Here is a 24047-nt window from a genome sequence, read left to right as displayed (position 1 = left end):
GACCATGTATTTATAAAGAGTGAACATTGGCTGGTGGTGATATATGAAGCAGTAATTGAATCAAGGTGTGCTGATCACACGAGTCCTCAGAATCTGGAGATTCATTGTTTCTCACTGTCTGACATCTGCTATCCTTTCTGTATTGCTGCTAACATAAGGAAAGGTTTAGCTATTGCAATCCATCCCAGTCTCGTCTCTTAATGCTGTATACCATAATGGGGCCTGCACCCCTCAGTCTATCAGTGGCAATGTTTAACTTCCCTTTTCAATCCAGAAGAAGTCAAACACCCTTGGCAGCAAGTACAGAATCATACAGCTATATTCAGCACACAGCAGTCTTTAAAGACTAAATCTTTTTTTTTAAATTGAAAATAGAAATATGGCTTATCTGTGCACGTCGATGGATCCTTTGCCCAATAGCAAGTTCATTACTGCCTCCATGCTATGATTTGTGTGCAGCTAACAAAACTTGCATATATATATATAGCTCGTTTAATATTCCTGGTGACATTTACTTAAGGAACAAAGGAGGGGAGAGGGGCAGAAACGTTTAGGGAGCAGGTTCAAGCTTGGGGAGGTGGTGGCATAGTGGTATTGTCACTCGACGAGTAATCCAGAGACCTAGGGTAACTTTCTGGGGGCCCAGGTTCAAATCCCACCAAGGCGGTAGAATTTGAATTCAATAAAAAATCTGGACTTAAAAGTCTGATGATGACCGTGAAGCCATTGTTGATTGTTATAAAAATCCATCTGATTCATTAATGTCCTTTTAAGGAAGGAAATCTGCTGTCTTTACCTGGTCTGGCCTACACGTGACTCCAGACCCACAGCAATGTGGTTGACTCTTAAATGCCCTCTGAACAAGGGCAATAAATGCTGGCCTAGCCAGTGATGCCCATGTCCCATGAACGAATAACAACTTGTCAATGTTGAGGCGATGAAAATCGGGCATGTGCAAGAGGCCAGAACTGGAGGAGCGCAGAGACCTGAGGGTTGTAAGGCTTGGTAGGTTACATCCTGTGGTACTAGTGTAAGGGCCTGATAAATTTAATTGTTATAGGGGAAAAGATGACATACTTTGTTCTATCTTTTTTAAATGCAGAATCAAACATCCTACCACGGAGTACTTTTTAAAATTCTTCCATGGAATGTGTGCATTGCTGGCAATACCAGTATTTGTTGCCTAACCCCAATTGCCCTTGAGCAGGTTGATGTGAATAGCATAGATGCATTTTAAGGGAAGCTAATAGACATATGAATGATGGAGAAAGGAATAGAAGGATATGCTGATAGTGTTAGATGAAGAGGGATGGGAGGAGGTTTGTGTGGAGCCTAAACAAGAGCATAAACCAGCTGGGCTGAGTGGCCTGGTTCCATGCTGTGAAGAAAACTGTGGAGCTGAGAAGGCCCTGTAAAAGGCCCAAGGATTTTTGTTTGGTGCAAGCCTGAACCATAAAGGGGCAAAGTCGAGAACCTTTCCAAGTAAAGGTCATCTGACTGCGCTTCCTCAGCCTTCTTTGCCAATCATTGAGCATGTTCAAGATAGAAATCAGTAGACATCAAGCGATATGGGAATAGTGTAGGAAAGTGGCGTTGAGGTAGATGATTAACCATGATCTAAGTGAATGGTGTTGCAGGCTCGACAGGCTGAATGGCCTACTCCTGTTCCTATGTTCCAAAGAGAATAAAAACCCTGATGGACAAGACTCCTCCCATGCAACCCAAACTGATTATTGTCGACTGTTTGCAGCCTACTGTTTGCAGTTTCTTATAGCTATAATATGTCTGCCTTTTTTGAGTAGACCATCCAGAAGTGTTTAAAAAAAGTCAATTTTTCCCATTTGAAAAATTAAGTCAAATCTTTAAACTGTCAATTTTGGCAGACAAGTCTTTCTTTTTGTCCTTGATTTTTTTTCCTCGTATTGTTAGAGAAAATGTGAAATCCTATTCCACATTGCTCCCTCGCCCTCCTTGCATCTTTGTTAAAGGTGATAACCCCACCCACCACCCATTAATGAACAATAGATGGTTCTCCAAATGGCTTGGCACAAATCACTCTGAGCTGCCTGCCCTTGAGAATGCTGTAAGTGGAATATTTAACATTGGCCATGCAGCATCGGTGCTAGACCCTGAGTACATGCTTAAATCACAAATTTCCTTTTTCAGAAACTAAAAGAAGAAAATTTGTATTAATACAGTACCTCATCACAATTCCCAAAGCATTTCACTTAACCAGGCAGAGAGAATGCAGTCATTCCCCACAAACTAGAGAGGTGATCATGTGTTTTGCTTTTGCTGGTTTGATAGGTAGATGTTGAGAGATATCATGCATGGCAATCTGAAAAGCTTGTCCCGGTCAACACTCCTCCAGGAGACCAGGGGAACTCCTTAATCTTCTGAATGGTGTCTCAGTTTAAAGTCCAATGGCACCTCTGGCAGTGCAGCCTATGGCACTGGAGTGTCAGCCCAAATTAAAATTCTTCCATGGAATGTGTGCATTGCTGGCAATGCCAGTATTTGTTGCCTATCCCCAATTGCCCCCGTATGGGAGACTGATAACGAAGGTAAGAGCCCATGGGATCCAAGGCAGTTTGGCAAATTGGATCCAGAATTGGCTGATTGGCAAGAAGCAGAGGGTGATGGTCGAGGGGTGTTTTTGTGACTGGATGCCTGTGTCCAGTAGAATTCCACAGGGATCCCTTGCTGTTTGTGGTATATAGAAATGATTTAGACTTGAATGTAGGAGGGTTGATCAGTAAGTTCGCGGATGACACGAAAATTGGTGGGATGGTAAATAGTGAGAAGGATAGCCTTAGATTACAGGAGCATATAGTCGGGCTGGTCAGATGGGCTGATCAGCGGCAAATGGAATTTAATCCGGATAAGTGAGAGGTGATGCACTTGGGCAGGACAAAAAAGGCATACACGATGCATGGTAGGACCCTGGGAAGTACCAAGGATCAGAGGGACCTTGGTGTGCATGTTCACCGGTCCCTTAAGATAGCGGGACAGGTAGATAAGGTGGTTAAGAAGGCATATGAGATACTTGCCTTTATTAGCCGAGGCATAGAATATAAGAGCAGAGAGGTTATGCTAGAACTGTATAAAACGCTGGTTAGGCCACAGCTAGAGTATTGCCTGCAGTTCTAGAATCCACATTATAGGAAGGATGTGATTGCACTAGAGAGAGTGCAGAGGAGATTTACCAGGATGTTGGCTGGGCTGGAGAGTTTTAGTTATGAGGAGAGATTGGATAGACTGGGGTTATTTTCCCCGGAGCAGAGGAGATTGAGGGGGACATGACTGAGGTGTATAAAATTATGAGGGGCATAGATAGGGTAGACAGGAAGGAACTTTTTCTCTTGGTGGGATCAATAACCAGGGGGCATAGATTTAAGGTAAGGGGCAGGAGGTTTAGAGGGGATGTGAGGAAGAATTTTTTCATCCGGAGGGTGGTGGGAATCTGGAACTCACTGCCTGAAAGGGTGGTAGAGGCAGAAACCCTCATAACACTTAAGAAGCATTTGGATGTGCACTTGCGATGCCATGGCATACAAGGCTATGGGCCCAGTACTGGAAAATGGGATTAGAATAGTTAGGCACTTGTTTGACTGGCACAGACTCGATGGGCTGAAGGGCCTTTTTCTGTGCTGTGGACCTCTGACTCTATTAAGACTAATCATAACCAGGGTGGGTAGTTGGGCACTATATATCACCTTTGGTGACCTGTGGAAGGGAGGGAAAACTCACTGCAAGGTTCCCACTCCTGACTGCTATCCAGTGATGCCTGCTGGACGTTTCTGCACTTTCCTCATTCCCGAAGGGTTGAAAAGAAATATTTTCTTTTCACTGCAATCCAACTCTAACCTGCACGCTGGATGCATAAATCATTGAGTTCACCTTGTGCAGTAGCTGACTGCCTCAGTATGTTGTGCCTCAGTATGTTGTGCTGCACTGCATCCTCTCAGGACAGCTTGACTCTCTCTGTATTACCTGCCTATATTCCTTTATTCCCTTTTCATGTCTCTTTTCCCTCCATATGTCTCATCTCATCTCTCTTCCCTCCACCTCATCTCTCTGCCCCTCTTTTTCTCTCTTCAGATGGTGAGCTAAGCCAGAACCTAGTTGGCTTGTACTCAGAGGTCAGAGATCTCCCTGTGTTGTGCAGAGTATTTCCTTCCTCTTCAAATGCTTTTTTAAAAAACCTGATGTAACACAGATGCACGAGTTGTGCGTTTTATCCCAGATTGTTTCTCCAGTTGGTGCCAGCTCATAGTCAATGAATGGAATATCTAACGTTACATTTTATTTTTCGTGCTTTTATTTTAAAAATGGTGTTTAATCATGTTGCGGTTTCATTTTGCAAACTTCTGGGCATTGACTCAGTCACTGACGAGCAGTCAACCTGTGTAAGTGACTGACTATAGAATCTGAGCCAATCAATGTGGTATTGCATCGCCTGGGAAAACCTGTAGCTGTTAAACCCAGGGCACCTTGCCGTCTCCTCACAGGGTGTCGCAGGCTGCTGGGACACCAAAACAGGACAACCTTGTGACACGCATTGGGTGATGTCAGTGCGTACACAGTGATGTAGTCACATACACGGTGACATCATCCTGTTTGGCAATTCCATGCTGTTGGGAGAGATGGGGGGGGTGGGGGAGAAAAAAGTATCAAAGCAAACTGCATCCCCATTGCAGTAAGGCTGCTGCAGCCAGGGATAGGAGTGAGTACAGCCACCTGCCAGTGCTTTACTGAGGTAAGTGGACTACAGGTCAAATTATCGGATGTGAAACCATCCGGTACTGGACTGCGGCCAGACTGACAAAAAAATCCAATGTCTGGCCACCCTATCTCCTCTTGAGCTGGTATCCCCTGAGAGTAGTGTGTGGTCCACACATCAGTATAAATATTTCAGCCATCATTTTAGCATTGCAGTCCTGAGGGACTTGATGGCTACACTTGACTGATGCCGGGTTATCAAGGTTCTGGAGGGTACGGTTGGTTACCCCTTTCCATCCAGGCTGCTTTTCGTAGAGTCTGTGCAGCGGAATAAGCAGCAACAGTCTGTTTTTTTCATTTTGCCACCATCACCTCAAGCTTTGCTTCAGGGTCAGCCAGTGGTGTTGGGTACAATCCTGCCTACTGATATGTTTTAGCACGTGAAACACGATCCTATTATCAAGGCTGAAACCGCCAGACCTCAGCAAATGGGTGATGTTTGCAGCTGCTGATCAAATGGTTCAATTTCTTTTTTCAATGGAATGCTGAAGATATTTTTTTTTCCATGTTTTGGGGGTTGGCTGCCACAGTTTCAGTATCCCCCACCATCTCCCCACGTCGAAGATGATGATATTCATAGCCAGGGATGGATTTTATAGGAAATGGAACACAGATTATATTGATGAATTACCGTTGATCTTTCGAGGTTTAAATTTCCCCACCAGCCTCTAAACGCCCCTTAACTTCAAATGGTGATGACCACAAACAGCCAGGAAGTCGCCTCTGAGTCAGAAGGTTATGGGTTCAAGCCCCACTCCAGAGACTGGAGCACAACATCTAGGTTGAGACTCCAGTGCAGTACTGACAGAAGTTCCAACCTTTGACATGAAATGTTAAATTGAGGCTCATCAGCCTTCTAGGGTAGATGTAAAAGATCCCATGGCACTAATTCGCAGAAGAGTAGTTAAGAGTTCTCCCAGATGTCCTGGCCAAAAAATATCCCTCGAGGAGCCGCACTTAGAGTTTATCTGGTCATTATTTAATTTCCATTTGTGGGATCTTGCTTATGCCCAAATTGGATGCTGCATTTTCCTACATTACAATAGTGAATACGTTTCAGAGTTTGTAATTTGCCATAAAGTGCTTTAAGATATTGAGGTCATGAAAAGCATGATAGTTTATAGGGGAGTTGAGGGAGATTTTTTATTCACCCAGAGGGTGGGGATCTGGAAGTGCCATTACCTTCAAGGCTACAGACCAAGAGCTGGCTGGCTACTTGTCGGCTAGTGTGGATGTGGTGGGCAGAATGGCTCCTTTCTGTTCTGTAAATTTCTGTCTTTGTGATCTGGAACTCGCTGTTCGTTTGAAAGGGTAATAGAGGTAGAAACCCTTGGTGCATTTAAAATGTACTTCAGTAGGTAGGTGAATTGCAGTAACCTATAGAGCTACAAGCCAAGAGCTGGAATGTGTGATTAGGCTGGATAGCTTTTTTCAGCTGGCACAGATGAGAGAGGCCGAATGACCACCATCTGCTCATTTCACATCTTTCATTCTGACCCTAATCAAACTTGTCTCTGAGCAGAGATCCATCCACTCTTGGGCGCGGGTCTGGAAAGGTGCAGTGCATCTGACCAGAACTGCCCATGCCCGTTGCTCCCCTCATCTTTGGGTGTGGGTGACAGAACTCAGATACCAAGCCAGCTCCCCTGAGATGTTAGAATTAAATGATGAGGCAAGTCTGAGCCCTAAAGGGGGACAAGCTCCAAATCTAAGGTACCGCTAGATTATGGGAAATAATAATTGGAGAGCTGGCAATGTGGATGGCTTTTTTTGGATCTATTCCACCCTCCTACTTTCCCCCAGCCCAAAGCTGTGGCAGTTCCTAATGAATGATTCGACTGACACAATAGAATTGTATAGCATAGAAGGAGGGCGTGCAGCCTATCGCAACTGTGCTGGCTCTTTGAAAGGACATCCACAAGGTCCCATTTCCGTAACTTTTGCTTTATAAGTGGAGGGGAGATGGTGCAGGAGTTATAATGGTGCAGAAAAGACAGTAGGAACAGTTTGATCCAAGCTATGTCAAGGGAGCAGGGGTTGGGGGGCAGTCAGTTCTAATTGGGGCCAATTGTGTTGTGCCCAAAGCCAGACTAACAACTCTTTGGGCACTGAGCATATTCGGGGGCCCTCTGTATCTTCTGACCTCCCAATTGAAAGACAGACTGTAGTAAAATAGATGAAGAAATGGGCTTGAAGAATATTTACACAGCACGCAAGAAATGGTGCTTTAACTAAATGATGCAGATGAATTGAGCAGGTATTTTCACTATAAAGCATACAAGTAGCATCCCAGAAATAGCTGTAAATCAGGAAATAGAAGGGAGGGAGGCGCTCAGGAAAATTACAATCACCAGGGAAGTGGCACTGAGCAAATTGTTGGAGCTGCAGGTTGACAAGACCCTGGGTCTTGATGGATTCATCCTAGGGTCCTAAAAGAAGTGGCTAGTGATATAGTTGATGCGTTGGTTTTAATTTTTCAAAATTACCTAGGTTCAGAGAAGGTTCCATTAGATTGGAAAATAGTGAATGTAACTCCTTTCATTCAAAAAGGGAGGGAGACAGAAAGCAGAAAACTATAGGCCAGTTAGCTCAACATCCTAATGGGGAAAATGTTAGAAGCTATTATTAAAGATGTTATAACAGAGCACTTGGAAAAATTCAAGGTAATCAGGCAGAGTCAACATGGTTTGTGAAAGGGAAATCATGTTTAGCCAATTTATTGGAGTTCTTTGAAGAAGTAATATATGCTGTGGATAAAGGGGAAGCAGTGGATGTACTGTACTTAGATTTCCAGAAGGCCTTTGATAAGGTGCCACATTAAAGGTTATTGTGGAAAATAAAAGCTCATAGTGTAGGGGGTAACATATTGGCATGGATAGAAGATTGGCTAGCTAACAGGAAACTGCGGAGGCATAAATGGGTCATTTTCTGGTTGGCATGATGTAATAAGTAGTGTGTCACAGGGATCTGTGCTAGGCCTCAACTTTTTACAATTTATTTAAATGACTTGGATGAAGGAATTGAAGGGATGGTTGCTAAATTTTCTAATGACACAAAGATAGGTAGGAAAGTAAGATGTGAAGAGAACATAAGGAGGCTACAAATGGATATAGACAGGTTAAGTGAGCGGGCAGATGGAGTATAATGTGGGAAAATATGAAATTGTCCATTTTGGCAGGAAAAGTAAAAAGGAAGCATATCTAAATGGTGAGAGATTGCAGAGTTCTTGAGATGCAGAGGGATCTGGGTGTCCTAGTGCATGAATTGCAAAAGATTAGTATGCAGATCTAGCAAGTAATTAGGAAAGCTAACAGAATTTTGTTTCTTGCAACGGGAATTGAATACAAAAGTAGGGAGGTTATGTTTCAGTTATATAGGGCATTGGTGAGCTCTCATCTGGAGTACTATGTATAGTATTGGTCTCCTTATTTAAGGAAGGTAAATATGTTGGAAGCAGTTCAGAGAAGGTTTACTAGACTAATACCTGGAATGGGCGGGTTGTCTTATGAGGAAAGGTTAGAAGCCTAGGCTTGTATCCATTGGAGTTTAGAAGAGTAAGAGGTGACTTGATTGAAACATCAGATCCTGGGGGATCTTGACAAAGTGGATGTGAAGAGGGTGTTTCCTTTTGTTGGAGAATCTAGAACCGTTTAAAAATAAGACAGAGAAGAGGAGAATTTTTTTCTGAGGGTCGTGAGTGTTTGGAGCTCTGCTTCCACTGCCTTTTGAGGAAGAGCGCCTTTGAATATTTTTAAGGCAGAGATAGATAGATTCTTGATGAGCAAGGGGGTGAAAGGTTATAGGGGGTAGGTGGGAACATGCAGTTGAGGTTACAATCCGATCATGCATGATCTTATTGAATGGCGGAGCAGGCTCGAGGGGCCGAGTGGCCTACTTCTCCTAATTTGTATGTTTGTAACGCGACTGATCAAGTGGCTATATTCTGTTTTTCTACGCCACAGTGAATTTCCTATTTGGCTGAGATCCTGGGTTGTGCGTTAACCTGCCCGCAGCTGGGAGGAGTTGAGATATGTTGAGCCCCAGACTCTGGAGGATTGACGAGCAGGGAATGTATTTCTCCCAGCACAGATATTCCTCACCAAGATGAGAAAATGCATATATTATAAAAGGAATTTCTTTGAATGCTACCTGCACAACCTTGGATTGTTAAATTGTGCTGTACATTATGGGCAAGTGAAGTTCTGTTTTCAGCAGCTGTAACTGGACATTTTGTTCCCCAAAGCTGCTTTCCTTTTTTTTTTGAAGAATCTCCTGAAGCCAGACTCTAATACAGTGAGTTGACCTGAGGAAGAAGCTGCTTGCTGAGAGACGATAAATGAAGCTGTGCACCCAGCCAACAGTGAGTCAGCAGGAAGCCGACCATCGGAATGTAAATGAGCTCTCTCCACTGTCTCGCCACATAGAAAGCCGTCATTAGCCCAGATTAGATTTTCATAAAATTCAGACAGTTTAAGGTTTAATACCTGATATCTGCGCACTGGCTCAGACAGCTGTGTGAGTGTAAGAGTGATAGGATTGTTTGGGACTGAACTGAGATTCCTGCCATTTGAGAATTGTTTTAATGACCCCTTCCATCAGCCATTAAAAGCTTTGGCTTTTTCGGTGGGAGTTGGGGGGAATTGTAGAAAGCTGATCTTTTTCAATTCTGTCTCCTTCTGTCTCTTTTTTTCTCTCTCTCCCTTTCACTTTATCTCTCTTCCCTATTCTGTTGCACACTCTCACTCTTGCTTTTTCACTTGCTCACACTTTCGCTCATTTGCTCTTTTGCTTGCCCTTTATCCCTATTTTTTTTCTCTTGTCTGTGTTTTCATCTCGCTCTTCTCTCTTGTCTCTCCCCCATATCTTTATTATTGCCAATAAGACACAGGCAAAATAGTGGCATTTGCAAACTGTTTCAGTGATCTGTGGGGAGGGGGTGAAAGGAGAGGATGAAATGGCACGTTTGTTGAGCAGCTTGCTCACAGCACAGATCTGTTCAAAAGTATTTATTGAGCCGCATGTGCTGAGTTTGTCCTTGATTTGCAGACTCCCTCCCAGATGGTGAAATGTTATTGATCCCATGGAGGCGAGGAATCCAGAGGCCAGATTCTTGTGATTTTAACGTGGTCTTCTCCCCACTCTGAAAATGGGCACGTTTTACACCTCACTGCAAGTCCTGGAGGCTTGTTCAATCCAACAGTCCACTATTCCGGTTTCAATTCCTGCTTCTCTTTGCTGCAGGTATTTTCCAAACTAGGTTATAAGATCCCAGCTCCGAAAGGGTGCTGGTGGTGATGTAAATGCTGGAAATCTGAAAATTCAAAACGCACCAACAGAAAACACTGGATAATGACATTGGGTCACCCAACATCTGAAAGAGAAAGATGGACAAATGATTTTTGGTCAGAGAAAAATGGTAGGGATATTTTGTTGTTTTAGCAAAGTAGTACCCAGTGCTTTGTGCTGTACCTAACCCCAGTTTGTCGCACCGAGTCAATGACAATATATTTCAATTTCAAATAAGGAGTAGATTGTTGGCAGAAAGGGGATAATATTGGAGACATTGTGTCTGTGTTCCGTTTATTTGAGAGTTAGGATTATTTATCCTTTATTCCATGCCCAACTGAGTATGTCTGTTCACACTGAGTTCTGATATAGACGTTTTCCCCCGCCTCGCCCCATTCCTCCATAGCTACCAGCAGGAGTTAGTAGACAGCATTCAGCAGTGAGAGCCCCTGATGGATTCCTCCTCCTCCACCATAGCCTGAGTTGATTTATACAGACCCCCCCCCCCCCAACCCTGGCATCAATCACCTAGCTGAGATCAACTTGTGTTGCAGAATATCTAAGTTTGTCTTCATGGAATTTCTACCTCCCAATCTAGTGAGGGTTATTTATCTTCAATCTCCTCCCTCTCCTTCCAGAATGGAGAGAGCTCTCTGGAATGGGGCCTGAGCAGGAGTAGGAGGGAACCATGACTTGGAGATGTCTCTAACACACCCCCTTGGATGAATTTACAAGATGCTTAACTGTCTAACAGGCTGCCATGTGAACTCTCCTTCCATGGCCATTACTGTCTTTATTGCAGTTGATAAGGTGGGTAGTCTTCTGCAGTGGGAGAATTTTATGGGCTCCCACATTGGAGAAAGAGAACATAAGTCTTCTGCTGGCTGTCAACCCAGAATTCAGAATTAAGCCAGTGCTGCAGTCTCTGCTCACTGGGACTGTCTGCAGCAAACCCCCCACCTTCTGACTAAGGTGGGAATGCTACCACTAACCCAAAGGCTCCTTCTGTAATTTAAATACCAAGGTTAAATCTAAGGCAGTAGAGCACTACTTTCAGCAGGTGCAGTGCAAAGTATTAGGTACAAATGATAGGTGTGGCATGATTGAGGCATATTCTTTAAAGAAAGTATTTCTTACAAGTGGCTGATCTCAGGGTTACGATGTCAGGTTCACAGTTGACGTCTGGGCTCCTGCTGAGGGGGTAAAATCAGCTTGCCATGATCACCATCCAGCAGCCCTACTGGAAGGTGTGTGCTTTTTGTGGTCGAAAACCCTGCTGTGAAGAATGGGCACATGGCAAGAAAATCGAGCCTGCACCTTTACTAAAGGTGAGGCGAAGATAAATTCTTTGGTTTGAGAGAATTAATATGGTGAATGTGAAGCGCATGCAGATCTGGACTTTAATAAGTTTATAGTTTCTCGCTCGCCCTATTATGAATGTTGGAGGTCTACTGTGATTGCAGTGATACTAACTCCCAGCTGTCGTGTTATGAAACTAAGTGGGTTAGCACTTTTACATATTGCTCTTTTTTGCAGTTTGTTTATTAAATATTGGAAGGGGTAATATTAATATTAAGCTGAATTCAATTTCCACGACCTTGCTTGGCATTCAGAAGAACTCTGACTGCCTCATAAACTACAGGCATCTATCAAGAATCCCCAAGGACAAATTACTGGTGAAAAATTGAGCAAGGTCTCCTGCTAATTGAATAGTAACAGTGATTAGCAGCTGCTCTCTTCTAATCGGCCAATATTGCTCCATTTTTTTGTTTCCACAAGGACCTTCTGCGGGAAGCTAGGCAGTGCAGCGCCTCAGAGCTGGGTCCTCGCACCTTCATTGTTCATTTTAACTTTTTCCTTTTATCCCTTCCTGTATGGCCCAAAACTCCGCTGCTTTGCTTCTGGGATAAATTCGTGCCTCCACAGTCTGATCATTGCTCCTTGGCAGAATCAAATGCAGTAGAGACATAAGGATGTACAAATCTTCCTATATTTCAATGGTGGAGTGTGCCATAAGGTGAGGGAGTGGTATTTACAGTCATCCAAACTGGCTATCTTTTTTGTGGCCTATTATTTGCTTGTCACAAGAGGAAGCTAAATACATTGTGGCTGAAATTCCTTGCAAGGCCATCCTGCTATAGTGGGTGTGATTGGGACCCCCCCCCACCCTCCCCGCAGCATTGAACCCATCAAGAGTTTGAGAGGTTCATAGGAGAGCACTTCATTTGTGTGGAGCAGGCATGAATAAGTAAAAATACAGGCACATGGAATAAACAGCACTGGATGAGGCCAACTGTTTTGACCAATAGCCATTGACATGACTCGTTAATTATGTTCTGCCCCTCCACAGTATTTCCAGCTTGTTTGGTTTTTATTTCCAATTTCCGGCATCAGAAATGCGTAAGATATTACAAATTAGGAGCAGGACTAGACCATTCAGCCCATTGAGCCTGCTCCCCATTCAACAAAATCATGCACCATCTGATCATGCCCTTAACTCCATTTTCCTGCCTTCCCCTTCCCCACCCCCTGCCGTAACACTCAATTCCCTTGTCAATCAAAAATCTGTCTAACTCAGTCTTGAATATGTTCAATGACCCAATCCCCATTGCTCTCTGTGGAAGAGAATTCCAAAGGCTAACAACTGAGAAGAAATTTCTCCCTGTCTTAGTCTTAAACAGGAGACCCCATTATTTTTAAACTGTGGCCCCTAGTTCTAAATTCCTCCACGAGAAACATCCTCTCAACTTCTACCCTGTCAAGTCCTCAGAATCTTATAGGATTCAGTAAGATCACCTCTCATTCTAAAGTCCAGCCTGCTCAACCTTTCCTCATAAGACAACCCCTTCATCCCAGGAATCAATCTAGTGAACCTTCTCTGAACTGTTTCCAATGCAACTATGTCCCTCCTTAAGTAAGGAAGCCAAAACTGTACACAGTACTCCAGGTGGGGTCTCACCAATACCCTGTACAGTTGTAGCAAGGCTTCCCTACTTTTATACTCCACCCCCCCCTTGCAATTAAGGCCAACATTCCATTTGTCTTCCTAATTACTTGCTGTACCCGCATGCTAATTTTTTGTGATTCATGTACAAGGACGCCCAGATCCCTCAGTACCACAGCATTCTGAAGCCTCTCTCCATTTACATAATATTCTGCTTTTCTATCCTTCTTGCCAAAGTGGACAACCTCACATTTTCCTACATTATACTTAATGTGCCAAATTTCCGCTCACTCATTTAACGTATCTATATGCCTTTGCAGACTCTTTGTATCCTCCCAACAACTTGCTTTCCTACCTATCTTGATATCATCAGTAAATTTGGCTACAATACAGTCAGTCCCTCCATCCAAGTCATTAATATAGATCATTTCTAGTTGATGTCCCAGCACTGACCCCTGTGGCACTGCATTAGCTAAACCTAAAAATGACCCATTAATCCCAACTCTGTTTCCTGTTAGTTAGCCAATCCTCTATCCATGCTAATATCACCCCCAGCACCATAAGCTATTGGATAATAATCTTACTTTTGATGTGGCACCTTATCAAACGTCCTTTGGAATTCCAAATCTACTAGTTCCCCTTTATCCACCCTGCTTGTCACATCCACAAAGAACGTTAATCAATTTGTCAAACATGATTTTCCTTGCACAAAACCATGTTGATTCTGCCTGGTTGTGTTATGATTTTCTGCTTTTGCCTCCTTAATAATGGATTCTAGCATTTTCCCAATGACGGATGTTAGACGAACTAACCTATAGTTTCCTGGCTTTCTGCCACCCTCTGTTGACTAGTGGTGTAACATCTGCAATTTTCCAATCAGCCGGGACCTTTCCAGAATCTAGAGAATTTTGGAAGATTACAACTAATGCATCCACTAACTCTACAGCCACTTCCATTCAGATCTTATAATGTAGGCTTCAGGTCCAGGGGACTTGTCAGCCTTTAGTCCCATTCATTTTCCTAGTACTCTTTGCAGTGTAAATGGAGGTTGAAGATTTCCGCTGTCTTGCTGTAAAAACCGTAAACCCCACGAAATGGTGATGAGAGGAAGGTGATTCCCACCCTCCCTCCCTCTAGGAAGTTTTGCCTAGCTCCAAGGGTTCCTTTTCCTCCGCTTCTCTCCAACCTATCTCACTTCCCAAGTCAAGTCAGTTCCATTCTTGGATAGAAAAACTTGCATTTATACAGTACATTTCACAATCTCAGGATGTCCCAGTGAAATATTTCTGAAGTGAAGTTGTTGCTGTAATGCAAGAAATACGATAGATAATTTCTGCACAGCAAGATCCCAAAAGTAACAACAATGACCAGATATTCCATTTCAAATGGTGTTAGTCAAGTGATAAATATTGACACTCTGCATCTAGAATGGAAAACTGCTTTTGTAATTTTGTAACTTGTAAGTCCATTTAGATGTGTAATGGACATGTTGATGGTGAGATGGCTACTCAGGAGGAGAGAGAGGGAGTGGTTGAAAGTGGAGCTTGTGCTAGAGTACTCCCAATTCTGAGAGCTGCCTGGTGGTGCTGCTAGGACTGGGATAGACTCTTTGCTTTTATGAGCCTACGTTGCAGCTGAGGTTTGTTTTGTTTGCTGGAAGCTGTGGGCTTTAAAAGTGCGAAGTTACATCCTTCTGGTCGGATGCTGTCAGGGCACAAGGTTGTGAGCTGGTCCCATTTAAGAATTGTCTCGATTTGGATTATTCCCTCATTGTGTCTAAGACAGCTGTTCGGTCTCCCTTCACAGTGCATTCACGCCACTGACCCCACCCCCTCATGGGGACTCCTGCCTTTTTTTAATAATGATTTGCAAGGCAGCAAATTGCCAGCCATCACCAACCCCCACCGCTTCCCAGACAGACCATCCAAACTTGGATGTTGAAATCCGTCACGTCTGCAGCCCAGTGAGAGCTATAGGTTGGCTGCAGTTTCATGATGTGAATTCCTAATGCAGCCTTGACTGTTGAACTCAGTTCTTGATTCCACCCCATCTGTCTGCCAAACTACTTAGAGCTGTCTAGGTAATGAAGGGGTATGCCTGAGGCGACAGCAGTTAACAGAGGGACGAGGAGGGGGGTAGTTTCCCTGTAGGAGGATTCTCTGACTTTTTTTAAAAAGCCTGCCTCATGCTGAATGGAGAGGGGGGGTGACTGTGTGTCTGCGTCGTCAGGGCCCTGGCTTTTAATATTGACAAAGGGGCTTTAAATATCCTTTTAACTTTCAGCCAGAGCCAAAAATGCTGGCTGAAGGGTACGTTAGACTCTGCTCGCCCTACACTGTATTATTTGTTCTTGATCAGGATGGACAGACAGACAGAAAGAGACACCGGCACAGGGAGAAGGGGAAAGAGAAATGGACTGAGCAAAAACTCACCATGGTATTGAAGCACCTTATAGCTGAAATGTTTAAACTTGTACCTCAGTTGGTAGCTCTTTCACCCCCAAGCCAAAGGTTGTGGGGGTCAAGGCCCACTGCAGGTTATCTGACCTCCCCCCTTTCTCCCTCTGTCCGTCCAGGTCTGTGAGATACCGCCCTGGATTTTCCAGTCAGTGGCAGTTAGCTATTTGTTTTAAATGGCTTGATGCTGGTGCTAGTCAAAGGATTGAAACTTCTGTTTGAGGTGGGCAAGAGATGGAGGGAGTAAACTGGCTTTAACCCTTCTGAACATTCAATGTAGTAAGTGGCCCAGAGATTAAGGTTACTGGTGATGGCCTTGTGTGTCCACCCTGGCTGAGGATGCTGATGCAATTGGGGAACTGGTGAAGTTAAAGGATTGGATGGTGGTGCTGCTGAATGCTCAGCTGATTTATTTTTTGCTTAGAACCAAGTATTTGCATTTCAGATACAGGTCATTTGGCCCAACAGGTCTATTCCACTGTTTATGCTCGACACAAACCTTCACCCACTCCCCATCAACATATCCTTCTATTCTTTTCGCAATCATTATTTACCCAGCTTCCCCTTAAATGCATCCATGCTCTTCACCTTAACTACTACATGTGGTAATGACTTCCACATTCTAACTGCTCTCTCTGGGTAAAGAATTTTCCCTTGAATTTCTTAACTGTATTTATTAGTGACTATGTGGTTAATTTTGGTCCCCCTAGAAGGGGAAACTTCTCCTACGGCTATCTGAATGGATCCTTTCAATTATTTTATCAGGTCACCCCTCAAATTTGGTCTTTTCCAGCAACAACAGCTTACAATCTCTTAACCTTGGCCACCCATTAGATTTTACATACTAACCTCTAAGTGATAAAGTCCTCCCTTCATCTGCATGGCAACAAGTCAGGAATCCCAAACCAAGTGAGTTAATGAAGGACTCGCTAACTGCCTGCCTTTCCGTCACACCACAGAGTTGTAGTTCTGTCTCAGACCTGCCTGCATCTGACTTGAGGTGAATGTGGTGTGAAGTGGTGCCCCATAGAATTGGTACATTGTTTGCCTGGTCTCTGCAAATGTAACTGAGGTGGGGGTGCTGGATTCAGGAATGTGATGCAATGCTGGTACAATCCACCTAATTCTGAAGGCTGAACAACAAATTCAGCTGCTGTATCTCATGTTGAATTCACAATGCTACAAATGTTCCATTGCCCAGTAATTTCACCCCTCGCCTCCCAGAAAACACAAGCCACAGAATATTTAATTGTAAGGTTAGTGCTATATAAATGCCACGTTGGTTGGTTCGTCTATTGTGGCTGAGTCACTGGATAATAACCTGTCCAGGGAACTTTAGGTGACTTGCTTTCTATTTTATGCCTCCCTAGCCCAACAACAACAACTTGCATTTATATAGCTCCTTTTAAACCAAGACACCAAAACACACAAGAAAATGTTAGGGCAGGTGACCAAAAACTTGGTCAAAGATGAAGATTTGAAGATGTCGTAAAGGAGCAGAGACAGGGAGAGAGACAGTCACTTAAGGGGGGAATTCTAGAGCTTGGGGCCTGTGCAGCTGAAGGCCACCAGTGGGTGAGCAATTAAAATAAGGGTTGTGCAAGAGGCCAGAATTGGATCGATACAGAGATTTTGGAGGATTGTGGGGCTAGAGAAGATTGGAGATGGGAGGGGCGAGGCCATGGTGTGATTTGAAAACAAGAATGTGAATTTTAAAATCTGAGGCACTGCCTTAATGGGAGCTGATATAAGCTAACAAGTATAGGGTTGATGGGTGAATGGGGTTTGGAGTTGGTTAGGATACTGACAGCAGAGCTTCAGATGAGCTCCAATTTACAAAGTAGAAGGTGTGGTGGTTGGCCTGGAAAGTGTTGAAATAGTGGATCTGGGGAGGGCTACAGGTGAGGCCCAATTAATGTTGGTTCTAGAGAGTGTGGTGTGCCAGCTGTTGCTGAGGCTTGCATTTCACTCACTCCCTGTGACCAGCTTATAATTTCCAGTCACAAGTTAAATATTTCATGAACTTTGCACACAGCAGGGAAAGAGGATGACTGTTTTTATTATCAGGGTTTTAATGAGTAAATGAATACAAGGAACCTGTTTTGTGCTGGCAAGCATTAAATATTAAGTTTCTCCAGGAATCTGTTCTAATGGCCCAAACCAGTTTAGTTTTCTTTATATAAACATTCTTTAGGGAACAGTGATCATAGCTAACCAGTGCGTCATGTGCAGTGGAAAAGGACAGGGTGCAATTTAAAGTAAAAATACCTAATTGGAGGAGGGCCGATTTCATGGAATGGAAATCGATCCCACTCGGGTAAATTAGAATCAAAGAAAAACAGACAAAACTGTAACTTTAAAGAGGAGATGGTTTAGGTACAGTTGAGGGGGAGATGGCATAGTGGTAATGTCACTAGACTAGTAATCCAGAGGCCCGGGCTAATGCTCTGCGGACATGGGTTCAAGCCCCACCATGGCAGCTGGTGGAATTCAAGTAATTAAATCTGGAATTGAAAGCTAGTCTCAGTAATGGTGACCATGAAACTGTCATCAATTGTTGTAAAAAAAACCCATCTGATTCACTAATGACCTTTAGGGAAGGAAATATGCCATTCTTACCTGGTCTGGCCTACATGTGACTCCAGATGCACAGGAATGTGGTTGACTCTTAACTGCCCTCTGAAATGGCCCAGCAAGCCACTCAGTTCAAGGACAGTTAGGGATGGGCAATGAATGCTGGCCTCACCAGTGACACCCAGACCCCATCAAAGAATCAAGAAAAAAGTACATTCCAAGAAGAGGAAAGGCTGGACAACCAAAGTCTGGATGACAAGCGAGAGTAAGATGAAGCAGAAAAGGGGAGGTATGACATATCAGTGAACATAAATAAGAACCAGGCTGAAAGTTCAGAGGAGAAGTGAAAAAAAAAACAAATGAGAGAGTATGAAAAGAGACTGGCAGCTAACTTAAAAGGTAATCTCAAAGTATTCCATAAGCATATAAAAAATGAAAGGGCAGTGAAGAGGAGGGTGGGCTGTTCAGGGACCAAAGGAGATTTGTGCAAGGAGGTAGAGGGCAAGGTTGAGGTATTAAATAAGTACTTTGCATCTGTCTTCACCAAAGTTGATGGTGCCAAAGTAATAGCAGGAGGAAGTAGTTGAAATACTTACTGGATGAGTTAAACATTGATCAGGAGAAGGTATTAGAAAGGCTGGCTGTACTTAGAGTTGATAAGTCACCAGGGCTCAATGGGATGCATCCCAAGGATACAGAGGGAAGTGAGGGTGGAAATTGAGAAGGTGCTGACCATAATCTTCCAATCACTGGTGATATCAGAGGACTAGAGAATTACAAATGTTTACATCCTTATTCAAAAATGGGCATATAAGCCCAGCAACTACTGGCCAGTCAGCTTAACTTCCAGTGGCAGGGAAAACTTTGGTAGTGATAATCCAGGATAAAATTAACAGAGTAATGGAGAATTATCATTTTTGAGACTTTAGGAAGATATATAATGGGACTGTAGGGATCAGATTTCATCCGCAGATTTCCAGGTAATTCTGTTTTAGTTTTTCCAGGTAATTCTGTTTTTGTTTTGGATTTCCAGCATCCGCAGTAGCTTTTAGCTTTTTGTTTTTATCTCTGTAGGGGTCAGTACAAGGTTAATAAAGCATACAGCATCCTGGGCTCTTTAATTAGAGGCATAATGTGCAAAAGCATGGAGGTTATGGTGAACCTTTATGAACACTGGTTTGGCCTCAGCTAGAGTATTGTGTCCATTTCTGGACACCACACCTTAGGAAGGATGTGAAGGCATTAGAGAGACTACAGAAAGATTCACAAGAATGGTTCTGGGATGAGGGACTTCAGTTACAAAGGTCGATTGAAGATTTGGTAGAAATGTTCAAAATCGTGAGGGCTCTGGACTGAGCAGATAAAGAGAAATTGGCAGACGGGTTAAGAACCAGAGGACACTGATTTAAGGTGTTTGGCAGTAGAACCTAAGGTGACATGAAAAACGTTTTTACAGAGTGAATGTTTAGGATCTGGAATAGACTGCCAGAGTGTGGAGGAGACCGATGCAGTCGTAACTTTCAGAAGGTAGGCACCTTCAGAAGATAAGCACTTGCAGGGAAAATTCTCCTGGCTACAGGAAAAGTATGAGGAAGTGAGGCTGGCTGGGTTGCTCTTGCAGACAGCTGCACACACAGCTGAATGGCCTCCTGTACTGTAACCATTCTAAGCAGTGTGGGGTAATAATAGGGTCCCAGAGGGTGAGAGGTGCCAACCAGACCATGTGGTATAGGGTGATGTAAAGGTGCTGTATGTAGAGTCATACAACCCTGAGTTGTCCTGGGGAGGGAGTGTGACTGGGCTGCAGATAATTGTTGGCCGTGTTTGAATCCAAACCACCATCCGATTCCCCTCTGTCCCTGGGCCCTGGTTTCACCCCTGGGTTTGCTATGTTGTCTGTCTAAAGTTGTGATGCAATTCTGAGTGCGATTCTGTTGGTCAGGGAGTCCCAGAGTGGGAGCATAGTTCTGAAGGGATCAGTTCACAAAAGCCTGAGCTGGAGGGGTGATATAATTGTAGAATATTACAGCCCAAAAGGAGACCATTTGATCCACCTTGCCTGTGCTGTCTCTTTGAAAGAACTATCCATTTGAGTCCCACTCCCCTAGTCCTTCCTTCTCTTTCTCCCCCCACCCACCCCCAACATAAATTTATTTTCAAGTACTTATGTGCTTTTTTGAAATTTACTATTGAATTTGATTCTATCCATAGTTTCAGACAGTGTGTTCCAAATCATCATCAATTGCTGTGTCGCTTTATAAAAAAAAACTCCCCTCCCTGCTACCAATTACCTTAAATCTCTGTCCTCTGGTTACCAAAAACACATTCCCTCCTCAAACCACCACTGGAGAGAGTTCCTTCTTATTACTTTATCAAAACTATTTATAATTTTGAACTCTATTTAAATCTTCCTCCTAACTTGCTCTAAGGAGAACAACCTGTGTCACTAATCTTTCCTGCAAGACATTTCTCTGACCTGGTGAGCTCCAAAGGCAATTTTCAAACTGTGGCGATGGCTCCTAGTAAATAATCCCTAGTTTTTGTACGTGTAAAGAATGCTGGCAACTCCAAAGTTAACCCTCCTGCAACAAGACTGTCTATGATGCTTTTATACTACCCTTGAAATGTCACCAACACAACGCTGGTCTGTGACAGAATCAGCTGTGTGTGTTTAAAAGGTCAGGGTCCTCCTGCGGTCAGGAATGTCTGGGGATTGGGATGGGTCAGAAAAGAGAAAAGGAAGTCGGAACATTGGAACCTGAGAGGGCCAGTCAGCTCCTTTCAAATCTGTTCTATCATTCAGTTAGATGATGGCTTATCTCTATCTCCACCTCACTTCAGTGAACCCCTTAACTCCATACACTTAATAACCTTACTTAATTACTTCAGTTTTGAAAATTTCAATTGACCTCCAGCCTGAACTGCTTTTTTTGGGGGGTGGGGGGTGTTACACATTTCCACCACAGTAAATATACTGTTTAAATAATGCAGTCAGGCTGCAACGGTTCAAGAAGGCAGCTCACCACCACCTTTTCAAGGGCAACCAGGGATGGACAATAAATGCTGGCCCAGCCAGTGAAGCCCACATCCCCTGAATGAATAAAAATAAAAAGTCTGGGCTCCTCTGTAGAATACTACAGTAGGATTTCTTCCCCACCCTGGCACCCCCCTGAAACTCTTGCCTCTGTTCACTGCATATGGTAGCTGGTTGAAAGCAGGTCTGGGACCTCCATTTGGCTGCAAGTGATGCACAGTCTATTAATGCAGCACTGCTGAGGTGTAGCCGCCAGCCTTTTATAGTGGTTTATTTGTGTGATCAGGAGAGAGGTCTATTACAACACTCTGAGATCCCTGCATTCCTTCACTTCTAGCTGTGCATACCCCAGTTTTCATCACTGGCAACCAAGCCTTCAGCTACCTCAGCCCAAGCTCAGGAAACCCCTCACCAAGCCTCTCGTTCCACCTTAAAAGTCTCTCCTTAGAATCTACCTCTTTGACCAAGCTTTTGGTCACCCCCCCCTGTAATATCTGAGGTTTGGTGTCAGAACTCTGTGAAGGTCCTTGGGACATTTTAGTATGTTGAAAACGCTTCATAGATACAAGCTGTTGTCCAAGGCTCCCTCCCCCTTGTTAAAATTGAAATGTTTTGTGGACGTTGTTGGGGCAACCACTGTTTCTCAAATCAATCACGCTGAACATTTTCTAAACGCAGTTCCAATAGGACCGGCCCCCAAACCCCAAATCCCACCCCCCTCCCCCACATTTTTAAACCAGGTTTTGCTCCAGCCCTAGAGTTGTACCCCAACCTCTCCAATGTAGGCGCATAGAAGTAGTGAGACTACCTGCTCCTCCATACCCCACACTGCTCTCTCTCACTCTCCCCTCTGTGTGTTAGAAAGATTAACATCACCTGGAAACAGAGTTATAATAAAAGCTTCTTCAGAAATATAGTCAAGAGCAGTATGGCCTGCTTCAAAGGTAGCTATTGGCCACAGCCACCTTTGAGCTCATGGTATAGACTCACCAGCTCAGGAACCTGTAATTCGATTGTTTAATCTTCCAATGTACTTAAATCAAGCTGTCAGGTGGGTTAGGTCTCCCTGAGCTGGTGGGTTCCATCAATTTGGGTTTGATGTCTCCATAATGATACTGCCAGTCTCTGCAGTCTCTCATGTTGTCCTTTTTGTGTTTCATTTCAGCTGAGTTGGAGTTTGTCCAGATAATTGTGATAGTGGTGGTGATGATAGTGATGGTCGTGGTGATCACCTGCCTGCTCAACCACTACAAGCTCTCCACACGATCTTTAATAAACAGAACGAGTCACATGAGGAGGCAAGAAGACACTCTGCAATCGGTAAGATGTCCGTCTACAAGCATAAAACACTTTGAAGGTTTTTAAAAATGATTGCTTGGGTACAGTAGGTTACTGGTTATTTTACTGGACCAGGAACCCACAAGTCCTGAGATAAAAAACCATCATGGCTAGTTGGGGGAAATGGATTCAATAGATGGGATAATCTGTGAGCTAACACCAGGAAATGAAAGACCTGCATTTATATAGCGCCATTCACAACCTTGCTGTCTCCAAGAGCTTTATAGCCAATCAAATTTTTTTATATGTAGGAAATGCTGGCAGCTAATATTCACATAGAAAGATCACACAAATGACCAGTCTGTATTTAATGGCGTTGATGTGGAATGCATGCTGGCCAGGACACTGAGTGAGAACCTCCCTTCTCCTCCTCAAAATAACATGGGATCTTTCACATCCACCTGCGAGGGCCATTAAAGCCTGTTTAATGTGTCATCTAGAAGGCACCATCTCTGGAAGGGCAGCATTCCTTCACTTATTCTCCTGGTTCAGGTTCCATTCCCCGCCACCACCCTAACTCCAAAATGGGGCAGTGCAAGTTTGCATCTCAACTGCACAACACTTGGTCATCTCATTCTTAGTGACCAGCATTAAAATTGGCCAGGTGCATTGCTCCTGATCTTTCTTGACTAATTGTATGCATATAAGCTGGAGCAGGGGCGAGGTATCTGTGTATTTTGTGGAGGGGATGAAAGATTAGGACAGTTATGCCCTATGTAATTAAATTCTCTTCAACTCACTAAACTCACAAACTCACTAAACTCCCTTGCTCATTCAATCCTTTCTTTTCCCCCTGCCCCTTAGCCTGGACTTCTAAGTGATGGCTTAGGGAGAGAGTTGAGAGGGAAACACATACCTGCCCTATTTATCTGGAAAGGAGCCAGATAATGGGCAACAGTGAAAAAAAACTCTAGATTGCAGAGAACCAGCTGTCAAAACCATCCCACACGCCACTACAACACTGTCCATTCCCTTCCATCGTCCTCTCTCTGGGTGGCGTTGGCTAGTGAGACACTGCTGGGCCGTGTACAACACATTCTGCCCACCACTGCTTCATCTTCTGCCACCCCTCCCCCCACCCCTCTCCCGGATTTGCTTTACACAAGATGCGAGTTTCTCTCAATGCAGTGCAGCAGTCTATGACAGGGATGTGGGCGGAGCAGTAGCAGATGGGTCTGCGCAAATTTAGCCTGCTTTGTGCATTGTGAAATCTGAAAGTGACCCAAATACTGGAGTTCCTGTTTAAAAACAGCCCCATCTCAGTAACCTGAAGGGTACAAACGACCTCATCATTGAACAGTGAGTCCTATGCTGTTTGTACAGTAGGAATTGATCAATGTGACAGTTCCATTAATCAGTGCAGAGGTGCGCCAGGTAGATAGATTAATGCACCTTGGGATCTGGGTCCTCAGGCAGGACATTCTGGTGTATGAGTGACAAGTAACTCATTGTATCATGGAGTGGAGGCAGGTGGATTAATCCCTCGGTTACCAGGACAGGTGTAGCTGCACCTGGCTGTCATTTTGAAAAATAACCAGCAGGAGGAGAATGCTCAGTGGGGGTGCTGGGGGTGGGGGTGCGCGAGGGAAATGCACACGTTCAACTGTCTCTAGAAACAGAAGCTTGCCACCTC

General features: G+C 44.0%; 1 protein-coding gene across 3 annotated transcripts in view; it reads left to right on the top strand.

Annotated features, from left to right (window-relative positions):
* Positions 1–24047, top strand: part of LOC144689202 (protein TMEPAI-like) — an 80280-nt gene that overhangs the window by 48265 nt on the left and 7968 nt on the right. For all 3 annotated transcript variants that reach the window (XM_078556314.1, XM_078556313.1, XM_078556315.1), the window contains one exon: positions 22242–22396. In XM_078556314.1, coding sequence (XP_078412440.1) covers positions 22242–22396 — 155 coding nt within the window. The remainder of the gene's footprint in view (positions 1–22241; positions 22397–24047) is intronic.

The sequence above is a fragment of the Cetorhinus maximus genome, chromosome 13 (genome assembly GCF_964194155.1).
Source record: "Cetorhinus maximus chromosome 13, sCetMax3.hap1.1, whole genome shotgun sequence".
NCBI lineage: Eukaryota > Metazoa > Chordata > Chondrichthyes > Lamniformes > Cetorhinidae > Cetorhinus > Cetorhinus maximus.
Note: the sequence above shows the minus strand (reverse complement) of the source record. Positions and strands in the feature narration are given on the sequence as shown.